The sequence below is a fragment of the Grampus griseus genome (genome assembly GCF_964374135.1).
Source record: "Grampus griseus genome assembly, chromosome: 19".
Classification (NCBI taxonomy): domain Eukaryota; kingdom Metazoa; phylum Chordata; class Mammalia; order Artiodactyla; family Delphinidae; genus Grampus; species Grampus griseus.
The window spans coordinates 6,580,213-6,606,047 of NC_139013.1; the positions used below are offsets into that span (position 1 = coordinate 6,580,213).

Sequence of the window (25,835 nt, forward strand, 5' to 3'; positions counted from 1 at the left end):
ATGTAACTTGGATTTTGGACCCACCCACCTTTTTTTTTGGCCTCGCCAGGTAGCTTGTGGGATCTTAGTTCCCCAACCAGAGATGGAACCTGGGCCCGCAGCAGTGAGAGCAGAGTCCTAACCGCTGGACCGCCAGGGAATTCCCTTTTTTTTTTTTCCCCTGCCACATTTTAGATGCCCAGTAGCCACATGGAGCTGGTACCCTCTGTATTGGACAGGCCAGGTCTATACTTAAAAAAAACAAAAATGGAGACTTCCCTGGTGGTGCAGTGATAAGAATCTGCCTGCCAATGCAGGGCACACGGGTTCGAGCCCTGGTCCGGGAAGATCCCACATGCTGAGGAACAACTAAGCCCATGAGCCACAACTACTGAGCCTGTGCTCTAGAGCCCGCGTGCCACAACTACTGAGCCCGCGTGCCTAGAGCCCATGCTCCCCAACGAGAGAAGCCACCGCAATGAGAAGCCCACGTACCGCAATGAAGAGCAGCCCCCGCTTGCGGCAACTAGAGAAAGCCCAGGTGCAGCAACTAAGACCCAATGCAGCCAAATAAATAAATAAATTTATATTAAAAAAATAGACTTTACTTTTTAGAGCAGTTTTAGGTTCCCAGCAGTTTTGGGCAGAAGGTACAGAGATTTCCCACACAGCCCCTACCCTCACACGTGCACAGTCTCCCCCATTATTAACATTCCCCACCAGAGTGGGACCTACCTTGATGGTAGGTATCAGTGATGAACCTACCTTGACACATCATCATCCAAAAAAATTCTTTTTAAACAACCATGTATGTTTCATAATGGGGCTGGGGGGGAACCCTAAGGTATTTCCACTTCAAAAATGAAATACAATGAGGAAACTGCACTTCCACATTATGCATTTTAAATAAAGGAAGTAAAATCAGGAAAAGAACCCAATGAGCCTTTGGGGCATGGCTGTTTACAAAGCTGTTGCCTACGCTGGGTGCAGCTCCTGGGATCGAGAGGGCGGGGCCCCAGTTGGTTTTGGAGCCGGAGGGAGGTGGGGCCCTCCCTGGTCCGAAGCTTAAGCTCCACCCCTTACCTGCATCTTGCGAAGCTGCTTCACGGCCTCCTCCTTGCCCTGTCCGCTGGCCGCGGTCTGGGCCTTCAGCTCCTCCAGCTCGGCCTCCAGCTTCTTGCGGGCGGCCACGGCCAGAGCACGCTGCTTGCGTTCCTCGTCGCGTTCCACCTCTGCATCCCTCAGCTGCGACGGGAGAGGCCGGGAGGGGCGGGCTCAGGGGACGGGAGGCCCAGGCTCCCTCTACGTGCTAGTGACATAGATGTCTACCCTCCAGCCCTGGCCCAGGCCTCCAGCCCCGTTCCTCCTGCCCCTTGCCTCTCTCCACCACCAAACCCCATCATCCTCTCCAACCCCACAGCCCCAGCTCAGGCCTCACCCTCCCCCCTTGCCCCAGCTTCCTCTCTGCTCCCATCTTTCCCCCGCCAGCCCATTCCCGATGGCTCCAGAAGGGTCCTTCTACGATCAGAGCTGACACTGCCCCTCCCCTGCTTATGGCCCTCCTGCGGCTCCCCAGTGCCCCCAGGACTAAGTTTTGGATGAGCCCATGGCTGGATCAGTGGAGCCAGGCGAGATCAAAAAAACACCCAGAGACACCCCCAACCCCCCCCGCCTTGGATCACGTCTTCATCTCTCTCAGGGCCTCCCAGCTCCAGTCTCCCCCGCTCCAGTCTGCTGCCCACATGGCCCCAGAGGGGTCTGACACTCAGAGCTGACCCCCCCTCCCGGCTCAGCACACATCACCTAGCGGAGAGCCTTGCCCACTGTAGACCACAGGAAATTCCTCCACTGAATGAATACTGAATGAATGAATGGTGCAGAGACAGAGAGAAAGAGATGGAATGAATGAGGAAGCAGGTGAAGGAGTAAATGAATACGGGAGGAAGGTCGTGGATGAAGCGGGGTGCGGATGAGCTGGTCAATGAATGAGTAGATGAGTGCCTGGGTAGGTTGTGGGTGTGGAGGGCTAGATAGTGGAGTGACTGGGCTGGGGACAGGAGGTTGATTGGAAGCGGGTGTTGGGTGCATGGAGGGGAAGTCAGATGCAGAGTTGGTTATGTAGAAGTGCTGGTTGCTGGGGAGGCTGTGTATGGGCGGCCGGGTGGCTCAGTAGATGGGGTGGTAGCTGGGTGGAGGGTTTTGGCGGATGGAGGGTGTCTGAATGGGTCAACAGGATGTGCGTGTGGGTTCATGGGTCATGATGGGTGAGTGGGTTGGGAAACAGGAGGCTGGCTGGCTAGCAGGAGGGACTTGGGTAGAAACACGGAGTAGAAGGTGGGTGGGTGAGACTTCCGGCCTCTCTTGCTGCCTGTGAGCACCAGGGCATCCCCCGCTGGACGGGCGCCCTGCCTGTACCTGCTTGGCCAGCTGCCGCCGCCTCTCCTCACCAGCCTCGTCTCGGCCCTGCAGGTCCCGCTCGTGCTGCGCCTTGAGGGCCTGCACGGTCACTTCCAGGCGCAGCTTGGCATCCTCCGCCGCCGTCAGCTCATCCTCCAGCTCCGTCACTTGTGTCCGCAGGTCGTTGGCTGCCTGTTCGGCCACCCGGCGGGCTCGCTCCAGCTCGTGTACCTGGAGGGGAGGGAGAGTTAGCACTGGGGCACCTGGGGCACCGAGGAATGGGGAGGCCAGGACCCGAGATCTATCCTAGGCTAGAGGGGCGGGAAGCTTTGACAGACGAGGGGGAGGCAGCAAGTTGACGTGCCCATCCTAGTTTGCTCATTCATTCACACGTTCAACATTTCCTGAGCACCTACTTACTGTGTGTCTCATTCTGGATTATCCTAGAACATATTTTATTAATAACCTATGCACCGTAATTCTATTCTCTGAAGCTCCTGAGAATCCAATTCCAGTGTTTGTGAGGTCGGCTGACTCTCACTCATGGTGGATTATTTCCTCGTAGGTGTTGTGATCTTTTTTTTTGGCCAGGACCTGCGCAGCTTGTGTGATCTTAGTTCCCCGACTGGGTATTGAACCGGGGCCCTGGCGGTGAAAGCTCAGAGTCCTAACCACTGGGCGCCCGGGGGCTTCCTGGTCTTGCGATTGGTTTGCGAGCTCACTCCGTGTGGCCTCACCTTCAGGAGTCCCCTGTGGAGATGTGCTGAAGGCGCGTAGCCCCCGAGTTGGCAGAGCTGGCTCCGCCAGGCTCCCCAGGGTATTGCCAACCTGCCAGGGCCTCCCTGTTACCCATGCTCCTGGCACTGAGTCGCTCTCTGACGCAGCCCTCGTCACAGTGGTCCTTTACTATGTGCTTACGTGTCTTTTTGGGCAACACCCCCTCCCACATTGGCCTGTGTGCTCCACGGGGCAGGGACTGTATCTGCTTATCACCCCTGCCTAATTACCCTCATGAGAATGCTGGTCAGTGACAGTATCTACTTTCAGTGCTTAGAAGGGTCCAACTGGTCCCCCTTTTATTTGGCACCTGCCAATCAACTTGGTTGACTTGAAGGACTCAAACTTCTCCCATCAACATCCTACTTCCCACCAAGGCCTTTGGAGTCACTATATATAACTTAACACTTTTCCCAAAGGACAGGCCTTAGCAGTTTGAGCATGAGTTGGACTATCCTCGGGGCTGCAGGCCAAGGGTGTGTCATGGGGATGGAGGTTCTTTCCAGGCCTGGCTGAAAGCTCCATTGGATTAATGCCAGAGCATGCGGAGAAAATAAAGCCCTCAGCCATTGCACCCCTGGCAATAAGGAAGGATGCTGGGACTGTGTCTGCCCAGGGACCCAACTAAACACGCCTTCCATCAGTGCCTCCCGTCATTAGCCAGGGTGGCTTGTGGCCCTGGGCCTGTTCTGCTAGATGCTCCACAAATATATTTATTGCGCACATGAAGAAAGGATGGTGTGGAGGGTGTCTCAGACCTTTCAGAAGCCTGGGAGGCTGGGATACTGGCTGGGTGAGGGGGGACTGGGAACTGGCCTGGGAGACCCCCGCACAGGCCCTGGAGGGATGTATGAGTTGGGGGAAGATAGAGACCTCGTAGGGGAGCCTGTGTGTGCTCAGTGGAGTTGGGGGGTGGCAAGGCGGGGTGTCTTCACAGTGTGTGTGTGTGTGTGTGTGTGTGTGTGTGTGTGTGTGTGTGTTATGTATGTATGCGATGTGTATAATGTGCGTGTGGTGTGTGCGCTATGTGTGTACGTGGTGCGTGTATATGTGTGTATGTGCATATATGTGTATGTTGTGTGTGCACGCGCGTGCACATCCGCATGTTTGTGGAGTGCGTCTCAGGCTGTATGTTGTGGTAAATTTTCTTCATTTTCTTTTTTCTTTCTCTCTGAGTCACATACACACAAGACGAGTGGTTCTCATGCTCTGTGTGTACACGAGCAAGCGTGCTTAATGGAAGATTCGCCTCACATTCCATGAACACACAGGTGAATATGTATGTTCTGTAAGCAGCTCTCATGTTCAGTGTGTGAACATATATGTTTGCTGGAAGATTCTCCTCCTGTTCTGTGCCCGTGAACATGCACGGTGACGACTGGCTCTCCTTACTTTCTGTGTGTGTTGTGTGCACGCGTCTGCTTGGCAGAAGATTCTCCTCCCGTTCTGCGCGTGTGCATGAACACGTACGTCTGGTACGTGAAAGTGGGGCTTTGACGCTGGTTCCCTTCACCCTGCGTATGGGAAAGCACACACGTGTGTATGTGCGCCCCAGCGTCACGGGTGCTTGTGTTGCCACGTGTGTGTCCCCGGACGGGGGGCTGCTCACGCTCTTGCCGACGTCATCCTTGCTGCTGAGCAGTGCCTCCAGCTCGGCCCGCAGTGCCCGGTTCTGCCGCTCCAGCTCCTCCCGCGCCTCCTGCTCCTCCTCCAGCGCCCGCGTCAGTGACAGCGCCCGGGCCTCACGCTCCCGGCCCTCCGCCTCGACCCGCTCACGCTCCTCCACCGCCCGAAGGACGGCTGCCTTCTCCTCCGCCAGGAGCTTCCGGGGTGAGGGAGATGGGGTGGGGGAGACAGGTTAGCTGAAAGGAATGTACAGGGGGATGGGGAAGACAGGGCAGCCAAGGGCAGAGACAGACAGACAGACAGACAGAGGCAGAGACACAAGAGGGAGGTAGAGGGATTAAAGTCGCAACCATGTCCCAAAGCAGCCCAACTCTTCAATGGACCACACGGTTGGTGGGAATGTAAACTGGTGCAGCCACTATGGAGAACAGTATGGAGGGTCCTTAAAAAACTACAAACAGAGTCACCATATGATCCTGCAATCCCACTCCTGGGCATATATCCAGAGAAAACTACTATATGAAAAGATCCATGCAACCCTATGTTCATAGCAGCACTGTTCACAACAGCTGAGACATGGAAGCAACATAATGTCCATTGACAGATGAATGGATAAAGAAGAGGTGGTACATATATGCAATGGAATATTACTCAGCCACAAAAAAGAATGAAATAATGCCACCGGCAGCAACATGGATGGACCTAGAGATGATCACACTAAGTGAAACAAGTCAGACAAAGACAAATATCATATGATATTGTTTATATGTGGAATCTAAAAAAATGACACAAATGAACTTATTTACAAAACAGAAGCAGATCCACAGACATAGAAAACAAACTTACAGTTACTAAAGGGGAAAAGGGGGGAAGGATAAATTTGGAATTTGGGATTAACAGATACATGCTATTATGTATAAAATAGTTAACCAACAAGGACCTACTGTACAGCACAGGGAACTATACTCAATATCTTGTAATAACCTAAATGGAAAATTATCTGAAAAAGAATGTGTATATGTGCGTATATATATATATATATATATATACACACACACACACACACACACACACATACATATATATATACACACACACACATATATCTGAATCACTTTGCTGTACACCTGAAACTAACACAACATTGTAAATCAACTATACCTCAATTTTTAAAAGTTAAAGGAAATTCTGAGTTGAAAAAAAAAACCTCTTAAATGGGTCAACTGATCAGCCCCTCATTCTAGATAAACAACTGAGGAAATAGTGTTCCTTTCTTCCTCTTGGGGTAATGGCAGGAAAAAAATACATAAATTTTTTAAATGTACTTCAACCCTCACTGTTTTTTAAGACACAGCAATTGACAATGAAACCTACAAGACATGCAAAAAAGGAAGAGAATGGGACTCACAGTCAAGAGAAAAATCAGTCCATGGAAACAGACCCACAGATGACCTAGATAATGGGATTATCACACAAGCACTTTGACTGTGTTAAGTAAGTTTCAGGACAAGATGGATACAATGGGTGAAGAGGCAGGGTTATTGCAGGAGGGATTTGAAACTGTAACACAGAACCAAAGAAAAATGCCAGAACTTCAAAATACAATATCTGAAATAAAAAGGTCACTGGATGAAATTGAGAGCAGAATGGACACACATCAGAAGAATCAGTAAACTTGAAAACAGGTCAATAGAGATGATCTAACAGAGCAAAGAAAAAATATTGTAAAAAAAAATTAGCAGAGCTTTAATAACCTGTGAGACAGTATCAAGCAATCAAACATACATGTATTTGGAGTCCCAGAGGAAAGGTTAAAAAAAAAAGGAGAGGAAGAAGTAAAATTGTCTTTAATCACAGAAAACATAATCGTAGAAAAGCCAATGGAACCTATAAAACACCTACTAGCACCAAAATGTGAGTTTAGCTAGATCGTAGGATACAAGATCAATAAACAAAATTGATTACACTTCCATATTCTAGCAATCAGAAATTAAATAAAAATAATATTTAAAATAGCATCAAAAATGAAATACGTGGAAATAAATTGGACAAAGATGTGAAAGATGGGCACTGAAAAGTATAAAACATTTCTGAGATTAAATTAAAGAAGATCTAAATAAATGGATATATGTATCATGTTCCTGGGCCAGAAAACTCAATATCATGAAGACATCAATTTTTCCCAAACTGATCTATAGATTCAAAACAATCTCAAACCAAGGAGATTTTTTTTTGCTGTAGAAATTGACAAATTGATTGTAAAATACTGAATACACATGGGAATGCAAAGGACCAAGAAGAGGTAAAATAACTTAGAAAAAGAAGAAAAAATTGGAGAACTAATGCTATCTGATTTTCAATATCTATGCAAAGCAAGTCAGTGGAGAGAGTCTTTTCAACAAATAGTGTTTGAACAACTAGATATCCAGATACATATAAAATTAACTTGGAGCTATGATAGCACCATATATAAAAATTAACTCAAAATGGATCATAGAAAATTAAAAGAAAAATGGATCATAGACCTAAAGGTAAAACCTATAACTAGACAACTTTTAGTAAAAAACTCATAGAAGGAAACCATTGTGACCCTAAGTTAGACAAAGATTTCTCAGACACAACACCAAAAGTATAATCCACAGAATAAAAAATTAAAACATTGGACAAAACAAAAACTTCTGCTCTTTGAAAGTCTCTACTAAGAGAATGAAAAGACAAGCCACAGACTGGATGAAAATATTTGCCAAGCAATATATCTGATAAAGAACTCATATTCAGAATATATAAAGAACTTTCGAAATTCAATGATAAGAAAAGAAACAATCCTTTTTTTTAAAAAAAAAAAGGCAAAAGATTTGAACAGGGACTTCACCAAAGAATAGGTATGGATGGTAAATAAGCACATAAAAAGATGCTCAACATCGTTTATTAGGGAAATGTAAAGTAAAACCACTACATCTATTGGAAAGGTTAAAGTTTTATTCATGACAGTCAAAAACTAGAAACAGCAACTCAAATGTTCATCAACAGTATAGTGCTTTTCAAAATGTGGTCTATAAAGGAATAATAATCAGTAGTTTAAAAAAAAAAGAGGAATGAATTATTGATGCATGCAAAAACATGGATGAGGGACTTCCCTGGTGGCACAGTGGTTAAGAACCCGCCTGCCAATGCAGGGGACATGGATTCAAGCCCTGGTCCAGGAAGATCCCACATGACGTGGAGCAATTAAGCCCGTGTGCCACAACTACTGAGCCTGTGCTCTAGAGCCCGTGAGCCACAACTACTGAACCCACGTGCCACAACTACTGAAGCCCACGCGCCTAGAGCCCATGCTCCGCAACAAGAGAAGCCACTGCACCGCAACAAAGAGTAGCCCCCGCCCGCCGCAACTAGAGAAAGCCCACGTGCAGCAATGAACAAACACAGCCAAAAATAATAAATAAAATAAATAAATTTATTTAAAAAATGGATGAATCTCAAAGTAATTTTTCCAAGTGAAAGAAGCCAGTCAAAAATGAGATTTAGGGCTTCCCTGGTGGCGCAGTGGTTGAGAGTCCGCCTGCCGATGCAGGGGACACGGGTTCATGCCCTGGTCCGGGAGGATCCCACATGCTGTGGAGCGGCTGGGCCCGTGAGCCATGGCCGCTGAGCCTGCGCGTCCGGAGCCTGTGCTCCGCAACGGGAGAGGCCACAACAGTGAGAGGCCCACGTACCGCAAAAAAAAAAAAAAAAAAAAAAATGAGATTTATATAAAAATAATTTATATAGAACTCTAGGAGATACAAAAAATTTTTTAAAAACATTTAAAAAATGTTTGATGATCTATGGAATGGTATTAAGCAGTCAAACACACATGTATTTGAAGTCTGAGAAGAAGAGGAAAGAGAGAGAATGGGGCAGAAGAATATCTGAAGAAATGATGGCTGAAGATTTCCACATCTGATCAAAAACACCACCCCAAAGATATAGGAAGCCTGGCAAAGATAAATACAAAACCCCACAGCTGGATATCATAGTCAAACTGCTAAAAACCAAAGAGAAAGAGAAAAAATTTAAACCAGCCAGAAAACCACATCACACTACCGGCAGGGAAACAATGCTTTGAGTGACCACTAACTCTTCATCTGAAACAATGGAGGCCACAGATCATGGAATGATCTCTTTGAAGTGTGGAAAGAATAAAACCGTTTACCTGGAATTCAACAGTCAGTGAAAATACCTTTCAAAAGTGAAGGCAAAATAAGGACTCTCACATTTTGCAGATGAAGAAATTGAGGCACAGAGAGGTCGGGCAATTTGCCCAAGCCACACAGCCAGAAAGGGCCTCAGCTGAGATTTGAACCTCAGGGTTGCCTGATCTTAATGCTCTGGGGTTCTAAGAACTTTATTCCATCCTCAGATTGCCAGCTGCTTAACATTATCCCCATCTCCTAGATGGGCAAACTGAGGCCGAAATGGGACAAGCAGTTTGCCTGAGGTCCACAGGAGTCAGCAGGAGAAGCAAGGTGTGTTATTTCATTTCATCTTCCTACTACCTTCTGGTGTACCTTCAGGACTCTTTTGGGAGTAAAAGTGGGTACCACCAGTAATTATTTTGGGGCAAGAGACATAAGCCAGGATGGATGGGTGTCCTATTTTACAGAGGCTCAGAGGGAAGAGGCATCTGGCCCTAAGGTCCTCCCAAGTTCACAGCTGAGCTGTGACATCACATGTTACTGATTGCTCACGATGACCATGGGCAGCGTGGATCAGCATCCCCATTTCCCAGCTGGGTAACCCGAGGTGCCTCACCTGGTCGAACTTGCGCTGCTTCTTCTCCAGCGCGCTCACAAGCTGCCGCTGCTGTTCCAGGTCCACCGTGGCATCGTCCAGCTCTTGCTGCAGCCGCCGGCGGCCCCGCTCCAGCCTCTCCACCACTTCTGTCTTTTCTGCCAGGCGCTGGGTCAGGGCCTCAACCTCTCGGGTGGCCCGGCGCCGTGCCTCCTCCCCTGCCTCCAGTGCCCCCGCCTCTTCTTCCTGGCGCCGCCGCCACTCTGAGAGCTGGGGTTGGGGAGGAGAGAGAGGGAGGGTGTCACTCATGGCTGCGATCCAGGTGTGAGTTGGTGGGGCCCCATTTCCCAGATGAGGAGACTGAGACCTGAAGGGGGAAATAATTCACTTCATTGGGCACTTCTGCCTCATGAGTAGGGATGAGGTTGTGAGTTCCATGAGCCCCAGCTCCTCCAGGAGATTAAAATGGTTCCCACCAGGGCCCAGAAGATGGATCAGACCCAGGCTCTGTCCTGGGGAACCCCCAGTCTGGTGGGGGAGACTGAACATCACAGCCAGGGTGATGGAGGCTAAGGTAAAAGAAATATGAGACCCATGGGAGTCCACAGGAGGGGTTCAAAAATCTATTTAGAACATTCAAGAGAGAATTCCTGGAGGAGGGGGCATTTGTGATGGATCTTGAAGTATGCATAGGAGTTTTCCAGTTAAAGAAGGATATTTGCAAGCATACATTCATCACTCATTCATTCAACAGGCATTTCTCAAGGTCTCCTATATGTCAGGCTCTATGTTGGCCTATGCTGGGGATCCAGAGCTAACTCTGATGGGGTCCCACTTTCAAGGTGCTCCCAGTCTGATGGGGGGACTCATGGGCAAAGACAGTTCCAGCCAGGGTGACTGGAGTGGGGACAAAGGAGAAAGAAGGGTTGTGGGAGCCCAGAGCCGAATGGTCAGGGTTTTCCCAGAACAGGAGAGGCTGATGCTAAGTCCTGAAAAATGAAAAGGGTGCTCCCAAGAGAAGTGAAAAAAGTGATGAGAGATGAATACAGCTAAACATGAAGGAAGGCCCAGAGAGTGCAGGGCCTCTGACACCCAGCTGAGAGGCATGGGTTTTGTCTGGGGGGAGCTGGGGAGCCATGGGAGGTCTGTGAGCTAGGGAAGGGCAGGGTCAACTCAGGGTGTAGAAAGACCATGTGAAGTATGAGCTGGAAGGGGAGAGACTAGGGGCAGGGAGGTTTGAAGGGAGGCTGAGATGAGGATCCAGGTGACTGGGGCTGTGGGGACAGAGAGTAGGGAATGAAACAGAGAGTTGGGGACAGGAGGGATGGGGGTCTGCACCTACAGGCTCTGGGGCTGCGGGAGAGACAGAGGCGGGTATGGCTTGAAAGGGTCTGGCCTATGATATGCTGGGCAACGGGGCCACCCCGGAGCAGGGGAACCCAGGAGGAACAGGTTGGGAGACTGGGCATCCCTTTGAGATCTCCCTGCGGGGCTGTTCACCTGGGCCTGCGCAGCCTGCAGCTCACGGCCCGCCCGCTCCCTGGCAGCTGCCTCCTCATCCAGCTGCTCCCGCAGCCCTGCCGCCTCCGCCTCCAGGGCTCGGGCCCGGGACCCCAGGGTCAGCTTCGCTCTGGTCTCCTCCTGCAGCAGCTCCTGAAGATGGATGGGAGAATGGATGTTACGTGTGGGCAGGAGCGTGGGGAGGCCTGGGGGGAGCCCGGTGGTGAGAGGTGGGCTGGGATCACCTGGGCGTCGTGGAGCTGGGCCTCCATGCTGGTCAGCTCCTTGCTCAGCCTGATGGCTTTGGACTCGGCCTCGCTCAGTGCTCCAGACACAATCTCGAGTTCAGCCTGCAGGGAAGGGACATCTTCTAATGGCGGCTTCCAGCCAGCCAACCCCTCTGCTTCTCTGCCTCTAATCCCTACCACCACTGCTGGTGAGGATGCACCAGCATGGAAGGTGCAGCTGCCATGGAAACCAGTCTAGCAGCTCCTTAAAATGGTTCAATGCAGAGTTTCCATACAGCCCAGCAATTCCACTCCTAGGTGTGTACCCAGGAGAAATGAAAAGAAGTCTAGGCAAAAACTTGTACAGGGGTGTTCACGACAGCATTATTCGCAATTGCTGAAAAGCAGAAATAACCCAAATGTCCATCCACGGATGATTGGATAAACAAAATGTGGTCTATCCAGACAATGGAATATTATTTGGCCATGAAAAGGAATGAAGTACTGACACATGCTACAACATGGATGAACCTTGAAAACATTATGCTAAATGAAAGAAGCCAGACACAAAAGGACAAATATTGTATGATTCCATTTCTATGAAATGCCCAGAATAGGAAGTCTAGAGAGACAAAAGAAGGGGATTAGTGGTTGCCGGGGCAGGGGGTGGGACTGGGGGATGATGGCTGCACAGTACAGGATTTCTTTCTGGGCTGATGAAAATGTCCTAAAATTAGGTTACGGTGATGACTGTACAACTCTATGAATATACTAAAAACGATTGAATTGTACATTTTATTTTATTATTTTTTAAAATATTCATTTATTTATTTTGGCTGTGCTGGGTGTTAGTTGTGGCATGTGGGCTCTTAGTTGTGGCATGTGGGATCTAGTTCCCTGACCAGGGGTCAAACCCAGGCCGCCTGCATTGGGAGCACAGAGTCTTACCACTGGACCACCAGGGAAGTCTCAAATTGTACATTTTAAATGGGTGAATTATACGGTATGTGAGTTATATTACAATAGAGCTGTTCCCCTGGCATGCAAATCACCACCACAATGATCCTGGGTGCAGCTCCTGGTCTCACGTTCCTTCGCTGTAGGAATTGGGCAGCAGCTTACCACTTTCTCCCCCCTGGACTGTTGCCTCCATGGGGTAGGACCTCATCTGCTTTGTTCCCTGCTGTGTCCTCAGGGCTCAAAACAGGGCCTGGCACACAGTAGGTGCTCAGAAAATGTTTGTTGGGTGAGTGCCTCCAGCACATGTGTATTACCCTGAAATTTCTTCTCTACCTTTTTGAGGTTCACTTAACAAACAAGGTTGGGTTCAAATTCTGGCTGGTAAGAAAATTTATCTGAAAACTTGGAAATAAGAAAAGGCAGTGGTCAGGCATCCTTTAGAAAGGACAGGACTGGGACTTCCCTGGTGGCGCAGTGGTTAACACCTGCCAACGCAGGGGACATGGGTTCGAGCCCTGGTCCGGGAAGATCCCACATGCTGCAGAGCAACTAAGCCTGTGCACTACAACTACTGAGCCTGTGCTCTAGAGCCCGCGAGCCACAACTACTGAGCCCGTGTGCCACAACTACTGAAGCCTGCGTGCCTAGAGCTCGTGCTCCGCAACAAGAGAAGCCACCGCAATGAGAAGCCTGCGCACCGCAACGAAGAGTAGCCCCCGCTCGCCACAACTAGAGAAAGCATGCGTGCAGCAACGAAGACCCAACGCGGCCAAAAATCAATCAATCAATCAATAAATCACTTTGTTGTACACTTGAAACTAACACATTGTAAATCAACTACACTTCTATAAAGCTTACATTTGATTGCCCTTTGGGACATTAACCGGTTTTGTCTCTGACTGCGCCATTTCGTTCTGGCATTCTCTCTTTTGCTGACTACACACACACCAATTTGTTGTTGTTTCTCTCCTTGAACATCTTTGACATTCTGCTGGATCCCTCATTAATGCTTTTTTTTTTAATATTTATGTTTTTATTGAAGTATAATTGATTTACAATGTTGTGTTAGTTTCAGGGGTACAGCTAAGTGATTCAGTTATACATACATTATACACATATTCTTTTTCAGATTCTTTTCTCATATAGGTTATTACAAAATATTGAGTATAGTTCCCGGTGTTATACAGTAGGTCCTTGTAGTTCATGTATTTTATATATATTACTGTGTATATATTACTCCCAAATTCCTAATTTACCCCTCCCCTGCAACTTTCCCCTTTGGTAACCATAAGTTTGTTTTCTATGTCTGTGAGTCTGTTTCTGTTTTGTAAATAAGTTCATTTGTATCATTTTTTTAGATTCCACATATAAACGATATCATATGATATTTGTCTTTGTCTGACCTACTTCACTTAGTATGATAATCTCTAGGTCCATCCATGTTGCTGGAAATGGCATTATTTCATTCTTTTTTATGGTTCATTAATGCTTTAAATAAATCTTTGACATGGGCTTATTATGTCTTTGTATGACAGTCATGCTTTGAACTTCTGAAAATGATATTTTGAGCTGACCTTGGTACCTCCTGGCTGTGTGACCTGGGCAAGTGATTCCTATCTTTTTTAAAAAAAAAAAATTATTTACTTATTTATTTGGCTGTGCCAGGTCTTAGTTATGGCACGCAGGATCTTCGCTGTGGCATGAGGGATCTTTTAGTTGAGGAATGCATGCGGGATCTAGTTCCCTGACCAGGGATTAAACCCGGGCCCCCTGCATTGGGATCATGGAGTCTTAACCACTGGACCACCAGGGAAGTGCCTGATTCCTATCTTTTTGGTGCTCAGTTTTTCTCATCTGTGAAATGGGGATGATAACAGGACCTACCTCCCAGGGCTGCTTTGAAGAGTCAATGAAATAATGAACGTAAAGTGACTAGCTCAGTGCCTGGCATATACCTGTGCTCAATATATAGGTACATCTGACAATTTTTGAGAGCCTACTGAGAGCCCAGGAACTATTCTAAAAGCTTTCCAAGTTTAGGCTCACTGGATTCACACACCGACCCTATGAGGTAGATACTATTATTAGTCTAAGTTTACATAAAGGGAAGCCGAGGCACAGAGAGGTTGGGCAATTTGCCTAAGGTCACACAGCTACAAGTGGTGGAACTGAGATTTTAGCCCAGGCAGAATGGCTCTAGAGCTGCCCTGTCCAATATGGTAGCCACTAGCCTTAGGTGGCTATTTAACTTTAAAGTAATTAAAATTAAATAAAATGAAAATCCAGCTCCTCAGTTGTACTCCTCACATGCCAGGTGGATAGTGCAGTTACAGAACATTTCCATCACTGAAGAAAGTTCTACTGACCAGTGCAACCTAGAACTCCTGCTATCAGCCACCAGACTCTACTCTTGGTGTCACTTTTATTTCTGTAATACGTAAAATGCTTAGGAGAATGAGCACTACATAGCTTAATTCCATGGGGGCAGCCCCTAGCTGTCCCCCCAAATCCCTTCTCCCCTGGTCCCACTGTGACAGGCTGTTAGGTAGGCCCATGGCTGCCAGCTAGAAACTATATTTCCCAGTCTCCTTTGCAGCTAGCTGTGGTCATGTGATTATGTTATGGCCAATGGAATGCAAGCAAAGGGATATATGCAAATTCCATCCCATCCTCTTTTCCCCTTCCTAAGCTGGAGCACACAGGTGCCCACAATCCAGATTTAACTCTGAAGGTGAGGTCAATGCCCTCAGGGATAATGGAGTGACCTCAGGGAGCATAAGTGTCCCGCCAGCCTCCACTGCTTACTCTGAGCCTATTTCCTGAGACGGAAGACACATGTCTTTTATTCAAGCTGATGAATTCTGGAGTCTCTTTGTTATATCGACTGACCTTTCACCTTAACTATACACTCTTTTAATCCTGAAATTGAAAACGGTAACAGTGTTTTCCCCGCCTTGGGGTTGGGGAATTAAAAGTCATTCTTACCCTGTTTCTGCTTCTTTGTATTCCCAGTAATAAACAGGTATTGGTCGCTTAGTTAAAAAACATAATAAAAATTTAAAAACCCACATTTTTTCTAACAGTCATAGTATGATATTGTCCTGACACAGGTCCAAGTATTCACGCTGGGTTTTTCTAATCAGACCATGGATTATTTAAGACCAGAAGATAAGAGGGTGGAGGGTGGGCGCTGTGGCAGGGTTAAGAGATACAGGATCAGTCATGCCTGGGTTCACGCTTTGGCTCTGAGGGACCCAAGACAATCAACTTCACCTCCCTGGGCCTCAGTTTCCTTGTGTGTAACATGGGAACAGTATTAGCACTTCCCTCAAAGAAGCATTAGGAGGAGCCTTTGGCAAAATACCCAGGATGTTTGGTGCATAGTAATCACTCACCAAATACTAGCTATTAATGTGTGATTGTGTTGGAAAAGTTGGAAAGGACAGTAGGGTTGATGTGGACCAAACTGAAGTCCAGAGAGGGCAGGCATCTCACCCAAAGCCACACAGCAGAGACCACCCCCTACCTAGCCGCCCCACTCACCTGGGCTCGCTGCAGCTTCTCAGTAGCCTCTGCTCGTGCCCGCTCCCCATCGCCAGCCCGGCCCTGCACCTCCTGCAACTGTGACTCCAGGCGACGCCTCCGTTGCTCACCCTCCTGACGCGCGGTCTGCAGGTTGCTTAGCTCCGTCCGTAGCTCAGACACTTCAGCCTCCAGAGCCAACCGGGTCTTCTCCCATGTACCTTTGCTCTGGTGGGGGAGAGAGACAGCAATGATTTTATGATTCCCTTTCTCTACCAGACCAGGCACATGAACGCCCCAAGTCCTTTGTACTGTCTATTCTCTCTGGAACTCCTCACTGTTCCTTAAAGACCCAGGCACATTCCTGCCTCAGGGCCTTTGCACTGGCTGTTCCCTCTGCCTGGAACATGTTTCCCTGTGATGCCAGGATGGCTCACCCATCACCTCCCTCAGTTTTTTACTCAGATGTCATCTTTTCACTGAATCTCTCCAAGGCCTCTCTATTTCAAATCACAACACGCCCCCGCCTGGCCGTTAGCACTCTGAAACCCCTTTCCTGTTCATCATCTTCCCGTAGCGCTTATGACCCCGCTATATATTATGAATGTGTTTAGATCGTTTACTCTCTGCCTTGCCTGCTAAAACGTGAGCTCCACGACGGAAGTGGGTATTGGTTGCTTGGCTCACAGCTGGGGCCCCCAGTACCAACCCGGCAATATACTACATATTCAATTAACATCTGCTGAATGCAAGATGGATCAGGGACATGGATACGTGAGGAGAAAAATGGGCTGGCCTAGAACCAGCCAGAGGTACCTCCTCCAACCCAGCATCCTGCTTCCCCTCCCCATGGCTCCCCAGACACTCCTCCCCCACCTCAACCCACCCTCCGGGCTTGCTCCAGCTGCTCTGCCAGCTCTCCCAGTGCCTGGCCATGGCGCTGCCGCAGCTCCTGCACCGCCACCTCATGAACGCGCGTTTCCTCCTCCAGAGCCTTCTTCAACTCTGTCACCTCCTGTTCTCTCTTGGACCTTTTATTGGGGAAGGGGAAGGGAACAGAATTTCAGAATAGAGGAAGGCTGGGACTTTGAGGGAGCCCCTGACTGCTGGTTGTGCCTCCTTTTATTCTTTCCCTCCAAGGATGGGGACCTCACTCTACATTCCCCAAGGGATCTGGGCAGTGATGCTGCAGAAGAAGGGTGGCTTTAAGGGTGAGCTCCTACGCATCTTTCGAAACCCTATTCAAAAGGCCCCTTCTCAAAGAAGTCTTTTTGGACTCCCTCCCATAGAGTGATACAAGGGCCCTCTCTGATCATCCATGATGCCCTGTCGTACTGCATTAAAGCTCACTTTGTTCTGCACTGTGTCTGTCTTTGCCCGAATCTGCCTACCCCTGGACTGGGAGTTCCTGAGGGCAATGCCCGAGTCTTGACTCGTCTCTGTCCCCAGCGTGGCCCACGCTGGGCCCAGAGCCAGTGTCCAATAAACAACTGTTGAAAGACTAAACAAGTGTGTAGATGGAGAGCTTGGACCCACATCCTTTTCCCTGCCCCGCCCCCAGCCCCCATGTGCCCCGCCTGTGCCAGCTGCAGGCCACCCAGCCTCACCGGAGCTCCTGCTGCGCGTTGGTGGAGTCCAGCGTGTCCTCCAGCTCGCTCCGCAGCGCCTCCAGCTCCTCACCCAGGTCCCGGCGCTGCTTCTCTGCCTTGGCCCTGGCTGCGCGCTCAGCCTCCAGGTCCTCCTGGGCCTCGGCCAGCCCCGCTTGTGCTTCCCGTAGGGATTTGAGCAGCTGGGCCCGGGCCCCGCCCTCATCCTCTGCCCTGGGGGTGGACGAGGACCAGGGGGTTGGTATAGGGGCAGGCAGGGGGTGGGGACGATTTCTAGGGGTTGGAGGGGCCAGACACGGCCAGTCCCCGGTTAAAAGCCCAGCTCTGCCCTTGGGCATGTGTCTCCAGTACCCAGAGCCTCAGCTTTCTTAGCTGTAAAATGGGGATGACACCACCAGTAGTCACAGGGACACTCATTAAGCTCCTGCCACTTGAGAGCACTTCATCATTTTGTGTAACGTTCATGCCAAATGAGGAAACTGGGGCCCAGAGCGGGAAAGTACTTGCCCTGGTCACACGGTCAGTGGGTGGCTGACCCCAGAGTCCCTCCTCATAACCCCTATGGGATCGACCTCTTGCAAAGAGAAGCTGAATGGAGCAGCAGCGTGGACTCTGGGTTAAATGGCTCAGGGAGGTGGTCCAGTGGTTAGGACTCTGCACTTCCACTGCAGGGGGGTGTGGGTTCGATCCCTGGTCTGGGAACTAAGATTTCACAAGCCGTGCGGCAGCGGCCAAAAAAAAAAAAAAAAGAAAGGAAAAGAAAAGAAAAAACAAACAAACAAAAAAACCCTGTAAGAATGGTTCAGGGAGATGCACAGGTGCCCTGCTTGGCCACCTGCCCTGGCAAGTGACAGCTTCTCTGAACTGCAGGCTCCTGGTCTGTGAGAAAGCGTGACTGCCCCCCTTCACAGGGCTACCGCGAGGATGGCAATGTAGCGCCGAGGGCTACATGTTATATGATTCCACTGACGTGAAAGAGTAAGAATTGGCAAATCCTATGTGGACAGAAAGCAAATTGGTGGTTGCCAGGGGTTGAGGGGAGAGCGGAAACTGGAAGTGACTGCTTAATAGGATTTTTTTTTTGAGGTGATGAAAATGTTCTGAATAGAGGTAGTGGTTGCACAACATCGCAAACATACCAAATGCCACTGAACTGTATGCTTTAAAATGGTTAAGTTTTTTTTCTTTTTGGCTGTGCCACGCATCTTGCAGGATCCCAGTGAAAGCACGGTAGTGAAAGCACGGAGTCCTAATCGCTAGACCACCAGGGAACTCCCTAAAATCGTTAATTTTGTTATGTGAATTTCACCTCAATACAAAAGAAAACGGAAAAAAATAACAACAGCAATAACGGAAGGTAGGAACAGACACACGCAGCATCTAATGAGGGCTTAGGGTGTGCCAAGCAAGTTCTCAGCCCTTTCTCATTTAATCCCTACACTAATCCTAGGAGAGTTTCTATAATCATGCCCTTTTTCCAGATAGAGAGACTGAGGCTCGAGAGGTGATGTCACCCAGGTGAGGTCACATGGCCAAAAAGGGGAGGAGCCAGGATTTGAACCCAGAAGTCAGGCTGGAGGGTGCGTGTTCTTAACCCCCCTCCACCAACCCCGTGTCCCATCGATTCTCAGATGCATGTTTTCCCCACATTGTAACCTCTTTGAAATCAAGCTGCACCCGTACACAAGGGCACCTCAGGTCGCATGGAGCGCAGTGGGTGAAAAGCATTTGAAACACTGCGCATCGTATCTGGGACACAGTAAGTGCTCAATAACTGTGAATGACTGTAAGTATGATGATTATGATTCCTAAGATGGCCAGACCACCTATCCAATCACAGCGGATTCTGGGCTGTTTGGTTTTGAGAGGCTGGGGTTGTGGGAGAAGAAGAAATAGCATTTCCTTGCCTCTGTGCAAGAAACTGTGTAAGTCACCAGACACGTAGGGCCCGGTTTCAGTTTTCCCTTAACCAGGTGGGCTTGGAACTCTGTGTCCATCTTACAGAAGGGGACACGGAGGCTCAGAGTGGGTGTGCACGGCTGCTGAGCGGCTCGGCCGAGCTCTGTACCTGCGGGAGGGTCTCGCCGGGCGCCCCCAACGCTGGCAGGGGGCGCCCCCGTGCTGTGCAGCCCACCCGGCCCAACCCGCACCTGGCCAAGGCGACCTGCAGCTCCTCCTCCTTGCGGCCCAGCTGGGCCCGCAGCTCCTCCGCCCGCTGCTGCTGTTCCACCATCTGCTCCTGCAGCTCTGAGCCCTCCACGTCCAGCCGCCGCTTCAGCTTCTCCAGCTCCTGGCGGCTCTTCTCCTCCTTCCGGAGGCGATCTGGAGGCGGGAGGTGGGGGGGTGGGGCATGCACAAGGGAGCCAGACCCACACACCCAGGGAGACCCACGGCCCCGCAGTCAGGCTGAGCTCAGCGTCTCTTTCCACCCCTCCCGCTCTTTCCCAGCTTCCCCATCCCTGGGATCGCCCACTGGTCCCCAGACCCCCAGATGCCTTCTCCCCTCCGCCCCCCCAGGGACAGCCCCTGCTCCTGCTTGCTGGCTCTCTCTGCCCTGCCCTTTCCTCCCTGCCTCCCCGGCCTCCTCCTGTGCTCTCTCCCTTCTGTTTCTGCTTCTGAGTCCACAGCAAGGGACAGAGATAAAAAAAAGTGTCTGAAACAGCTAGTGGGACCGTCAGATTGAGAGAGTGACCCAAGACACTCAGGAGAGAGTGAGAGAATTGGATGGAGAGAGACAGAAACAACTTAAGAGCTGGGAGGACACCTAACCTGTCCTGAGTCTTCTTTCCTGCCCCCATTTAACAGATATGACCACTGAGGCCCCACAGCACATGAAGGTCACCCGAGGTACCCCCTGACCCCGCTGGAGTGTGCACGGGCCCCCACTGAGGGGCAGGTGCTCACCCTCCATGTCTGCAATCGTGGCCTCGTATTTGAGTCGAAGCTTATTGAGGCTCTTGACTTTCTCCTCCTCCTCAGCTGCCTGGGATGAGAACTCGGCCAGACGCTCCTCCAGCAGCTTCCTCTCCTGAGGGTGGTAGGAGGTGGGGGTGGGGCGTCAGGGGCCCGACCCTCATCTTTGATATCATTCTCATCTGCGTTTCTGCTTATCTCCATCCTTCCCTGACCTTTCCTGCTCCCACCCCCTTCCCTCCTTTTGCATTCTTTAGGGTCTAGGGACCCGTCCCACCGGCACCGGGTTCACGCCTGTTAACTGTGGAGACTCCCACTATTTGAAGGACACTCCCATTCATTAACCCATTGGCCCAAAGATGGATACTGAGGCTGATTCAAATCAATTGCTATTATAAACAACACTGCAGTGAACATCTTTGCACATGTGCTGCACTTACGGGTGAGTTCTGGAGCCTTGTGACTACTACAGGTCCAGCTCATGGACCAGCAGCATCAGCACCAAATGGGAGCTTGCAAGGAATGGCATCTCAGGTTCCACCCGAGACGTGCTGAATCAGAATCTGCATTTTAACAAGTTCTCCATATAATTCCTGGGCACGGTGGAGTTTGAGAAGCACTGGCCTGGAGCAGCTCTTTTCTTTTTTCTTTCTGTTTATTATTTTTATTTATTATTTTGTTTTTTAATTTATTTCTGAGCAGCACTTTTCAAACTGTCAGTGGTTTTAGAAATCAAGGCAGTGGGTCAGCACTACCTCAAAAAGGAACAAATAGAACAGAGTAGAAGAGAAGAGCCACTGCATCCAAGGAATGTTGCAAAAAACTGTGCATCCTTGAGCTCTCAACTCAGGCACCATCGCCTCCAGGAAGCCTGCCCTGACTACCCCTAGCACAAGTCAGGCCACCCCACTTCCATGGTTTTCTGTTCTTTTCTGACAGTTTATAATTAGTTCATGATGTGTGGTTATGTTGATTTCCTGGGGTGACTCATCTAGCTTCTCTCTCCCCCCATGCCCCTGTGAGGACAGAAATGGTTTTCTAGTTAGTTAAATGCCATATCCCCTGTGCCTAGTCCAGTCCTGGCTGTGCCAGGTTAAAGATGGTGGCAGACTCTTCACCATGTCCCCAGCCAGAGGCAGAGTCTAATTCCCCAACCCTTGAATCTAGACTGAGTCTGCTTTAAGCTCAGTGGTCTGCAGACCACAGCCTGCAGGCCAAATATAGCCCACTGCTTGTGTTTATAAATAAAGTTTTATTGGGACACAGCCACGCCCATTTGATCACAGACCACCTGTGGCTGCATTCATGCTACAATGGCAGAATTGAGTGGTTGTCACAGAAACGGAGTGGCCTGCCAAGGCCCGAATATTTACTATCTGGCCTTCTAGAGAAAATGTTTGCCAACACCTGATCTATAGAATTCAAGGGAAGTGATGCCGTGTCAGTTCCAGCCTTAAGCCTTTCAGAGACCTGCCCACTTCCACTTCTTTTTCTGGGAGCCCTGAGCTGCCAGGTGAGAAACCCAGGCTCTCCCGTGGGCAGAGAGGTCACACAAAAGAGCACCTGGACACCAGCCCTCCAGCGCCCGCCACTACGTCATCGCGACTGCCTAAGGGGACCACAGTCCAGCCCACCCACACAACGATGGGATGTAATGAAACGGGGGTTGTTTTCAGCGATGTGGCTTTGGGGTGTCGGATGATCCAGAGATAGATAATGACACATAATAGCTGCTCAATAAATACCAGCTTGAGTGAAGCTGTGACAGAGACGCAAGGAGATGGAAAGGGTTCAAAGGAGACACAGCCAAGACCAAGAGTTTGAAGACCCCTAGAGGTGGGGCAAGCTGGGGGGGATGCAGAGAAGGACCTGTGCTCACCAGTGAGCCCACTCCCCCTGCCCTTGGGGCTCACAGCCCACCCACCTTGCTCAGCTTGGCGTTCTGATCTTCCAAGAGTAACAGATCCTCCCCAAACTTTTTCAGCTTTGCCTCCGTCGTCACTTTCTCCAGCTGCAGCTTCTGCCGGGCCCCTTCCTCAGCCTCGAGGTGGGTCTCCAGCTCCTGCAATGGGGAGAAGGCAGGGTTGAGGACCCAGCGGCTGGGGACTGGAGTGTGATGGGAAGGATGGGTGGAGGGGATGGTTCACGGATCTCCGGGGCTCCTTGCTCAGACAGGTCCACAGTCTGGGTGGGGCTGGGAAGGATCCAAGGCTTACTTTTCATTCATTGGGTCAATAAACACTGATTGAGTGCCTGGTGGGGGCCAGGCACTGTTTGAGGTATTAGGATAGATAAAAATCTTTGTCTATCACATTGAAATCACACTCTTGTATGTGTGTGTGAAGATTATAAACAATAAACATCATAAATAAACATATCACAGAGATGGGCACTGTCCACTACGGCAGTCACCAGGCACGCGGGGCGATCTGTGGTGTGAGACTGGAAATTAAGATTTAATATTTTGCAATGACATGGATGGACCTCAAGGGCATTATGCTAAGGGAAATAAGTCAGACAGAGAAAGACAAACACCAGACAATCTCACTTATGAGTGGAATCTAAGAAACAAAACTAAAACAAGAAAAAAACACAAGCTCAGGGCTTTCCTGGTGGTGCAGTGGTTGGGAATCCGCCTGCCAATGCAGGGGACACGGGTTCGATCCCTGGTTCGGGAAGATCCCACATGCCGCGGAGCAGCTAAGCCCGTGTGCCACAACTACTGAGCCCAACTGCTGCAACTACTGAAGCCTGCGTGCCTAGAGCCTGTGCTCCACAGCAGGCAGAAGTCACCTCAATGAGAAGCCTATGCACGGCAAGGAAGAGTAGCCCCCGCTCGCCACAACTAGAGAAAGCCCACACGCAGCAACGAAGACCCAACACAGCCAAAAATAAATAAATAAATAAGTAATTTAAAAAACCAAAAAAACAGAAAAACACAAGCTCAGGGAATTCCCTGGTGGTCCGATAGTTAGGACTTGGTGCTCTCACTGCCGAGGGCCTGGGTTCAATCCCTGATCGGGAAACTAAGATCCCACAAGCTGAGTGGCACAACAAAACAAAACAAAACCCACAGGCTCATAGACGCAGAGAACAGATTGGTGGTTGCCAGAGGTGTGCGGGTAGGGAGGTGGGAGAAATGGGTGAAGGGGCTCAAACTTCCAGTTATGAAATAAGTCATGGGGATGTAATGTACAGCATGGCGGCTGTAGCTAATAATACTTTATTGTGTATTTGAAAATTGCTAAGGGAGCAGATCTTAAAAATTCTCATCACAAGAAAAATTTTTTTCTAACTACTTAAGGCGCTGGATGTAAATTAGACTTATTGCAGTGATCACTTTGCAGTGTATATAGATATCGAATCATTATGTGTACACCTGGAAGTAATACGTTATATGTCAATTACACCTCAATTTTAAAAAATTCAATATTACGTGTGGCCTTGATGGCTGATAAAATTGGGAGTCCCTATAATGGCCTAATCACAAGTCCTTCTACCGGCCCCGCTACCAAAGATAAGGTCCCCTAACCAATAACCCTCTGTATCCTGGGGACCAGACAGGGTACCTGCTTATCCCTATCTAGTAGGCTTCAGTTACCTGCTAGTCCTTGGAATTATTTAAAACAAACCAATCGGGAGTTCCCTGGCGGTCCAGTGGTTAGGACTCTGCGTTTCCACTGTAGGGGGCATGGGTTCGATCCCTGGTCGGGGAACTAAGATCCCACATGCCGTGTGGCACAGCCAAAAAATAAATAAATAAATAAATAAACAAACCAATCACATCTTCCTGCAGGAACCAGGGGTCACCTCATCCTCTTGTTACTACGAGGCTTGCCTCTCACAGCTGCAGCTTGTTCATGCCATTCCTGAATGCAACCCCACTGTGACTCTCTGTGCCATGGTGCCTGCCTCCCTCAGGCCGTGAATATTTGTGACTAATAACGTGCTTTCTATCTCATCTGTCCAGGATCAGGTGTGGTGTGTTAGGCCATCTCCATAACCACAGGGCAGGATCCCCGCCCCCCTCACCAATGGGGTCAAGAGGAGGTGATTAAAGCATTACTGAATTCTTAAAATGTGACCAGTCTAAAAAAAAAAAAATGTGACCAGTCTGAGTAGTCAAATTTTCAATTTAATTCGATTTCTTTTAAATTTAAAACCAGTCACTCAATTAATTATTGGGGAACTTTTAAGTACGTTTGGATCAACGTGGGGATGTTAATCTACTTTTTTTCACAGAAGAAGTTATGAAACACAAATGCAGATGAAGTCCTGCCAATGAAAATTGAGCATCTGAATTGAGACGCGCCTTAAGTGTAAAATACACAATGGATTTTGAAGGGGAACCATGGCAGGGCAGCCTGCCTTGGAATGCAGCAGCACAGAGGCAAATGGAGCCAGGAGGTGGAGAGAGGCAGAGTACTGAAGCTACTGCTTGAGCACCCGGATCCAGCCATGCCTGAAGCTTACACATTCTAGAGTCTCCCATTAATTCGAAAGCCAAAAAAAAAAGTATTCTTTTTGCTTAAGACACTTGGAGCTGAGTTTTGTTTTGTTTCATTTTTTCCAATTCATGGCCAAAAGAGGCAGGGTTTGCTGAAGCAAGGTGTGTGGGGTAAACAGAAGGGGTGGGGGAGGTGGCCTCGGGCGCACGGGGGCCAGACCTGTATGTGCTGCTGCAGCCTCCGCTTCTCGGTTTGCAGCTGGCGGCTGCACTCCTCCTCCTCGCCCACACGGGCCTCTAGCTCCGACACCACCAGTTCGAGCTCCTGCTTTCGGGCTGCCAGCCGCCCCCGGGTCTCCTCAGTCTCAGCACACAATTCTGCCTCTGCTCGCAGTTGCTCTGCCAGGCGGGCACGCTCCTCTTCCAGCTGGGGATGGGGTGGGAGGTCAGCGTCCGTTAGGTAGTGCTCCCAGGATGGCCCTCAGTGGAGCACGAGGTCCCTCCTGCCTGCTGAGTTACTTTGCCCTTTGAGGCCTGGGGGGCAGGAGGGAGAGATGGAAGACAGTCCCCCACCCTGCTCTTCATCTCAGGATGACCTCTAGTCACCAAGTCAGACCCCTGGGGGCCTCCCTCTCCCTCACCTCCCTACAGCCCATCAGTCCCCAGCTCCATCCCTCCTGCCCCCCTCCTCTCTCCCCATAACCCTAACAGGCTTGAGCCTCATCCTCTCCCAATGGACTCTCTACCCGCTCTCCCAGCCTCCAGTCTCTCCATCTCCAGTCCATCCTCCAAATAGCCCCAGGGAGGACGTTCTATCAGCTCACAGTGCATTTAATACTCCTACGCCTAGAAATTTAACCAAAGGAAATAATTCTGAAAAAACAAACAGAAAAATGCTCAAGAAGGGGTTTGCTTCAGCGTTATTTTAAGATTCCAGAAATACTGGCAACACTTAAAAGTCCACCGCCTGTGTAGGATAGCCCAGTCCCTGCCCTGCCCCGATGCTGGACCAGCCTCCTGATCATCTTGGCTCTGCAGCAACCAGCCCCACCCCCACTCAATACCCTGGCTACATCCCCAGGGCCCCGCTCCCAGCATCTCGCTGCT

At 49.6% G+C, this 25,835-nt stretch overlaps 1 protein-coding gene across 3 annotated transcripts in view; it reads right to left on the reverse strand.

The window, feature by feature from the left end:
* Window positions 1-25,835, reverse strand: part of MYH14 (myosin heavy chain 14) — a 91,113-nt gene that overhangs the window by 13,916 nt on the left and 51,362 nt on the right. For all 3 annotated transcript variants that reach the window (XM_082676801.1, XM_082676799.1, XM_082676800.1), the window contains 13 exons: window positions 24,949-25,155; window positions 22,206-22,343; window positions 20,273-20,396; window positions 19,519-19,690; window positions 17,369-17,581; window positions 16,648-16,792; window positions 15,783-15,989; window positions 11,298-11,402; window positions 11,053-11,205; window positions 9,574-9,822; window positions 4,763-4,975; window positions 2,395-2,607; window positions 1,063-1,224 (listed from right to left, as the gene is read on the reverse strand). In XM_082676801.1, coding sequence (XP_082532927.1) covers window positions 1,063-1,224; window positions 2,395-2,607; window positions 4,763-4,975; window positions 9,574-9,822; window positions 11,053-11,205; window positions 11,298-11,402; window positions 15,783-15,989; window positions 16,648-16,792; window positions 17,369-17,581; window positions 19,519-19,690; window positions 20,273-20,396; window positions 22,206-22,343; window positions 24,949-25,155 — 2,301 coding nt within the window. The remainder of the gene's footprint in view (window positions 1-1,062; window positions 1,225-2,394; window positions 2,608-4,762; window positions 4,976-9,573; window positions 9,823-11,052; window positions 11,206-11,297; window positions 11,403-15,782; window positions 15,990-16,647; window positions 16,793-17,368; window positions 17,582-19,518; window positions 19,691-20,272; window positions 20,397-22,205; window positions 22,344-24,948; window positions 25,156-25,835) is intronic.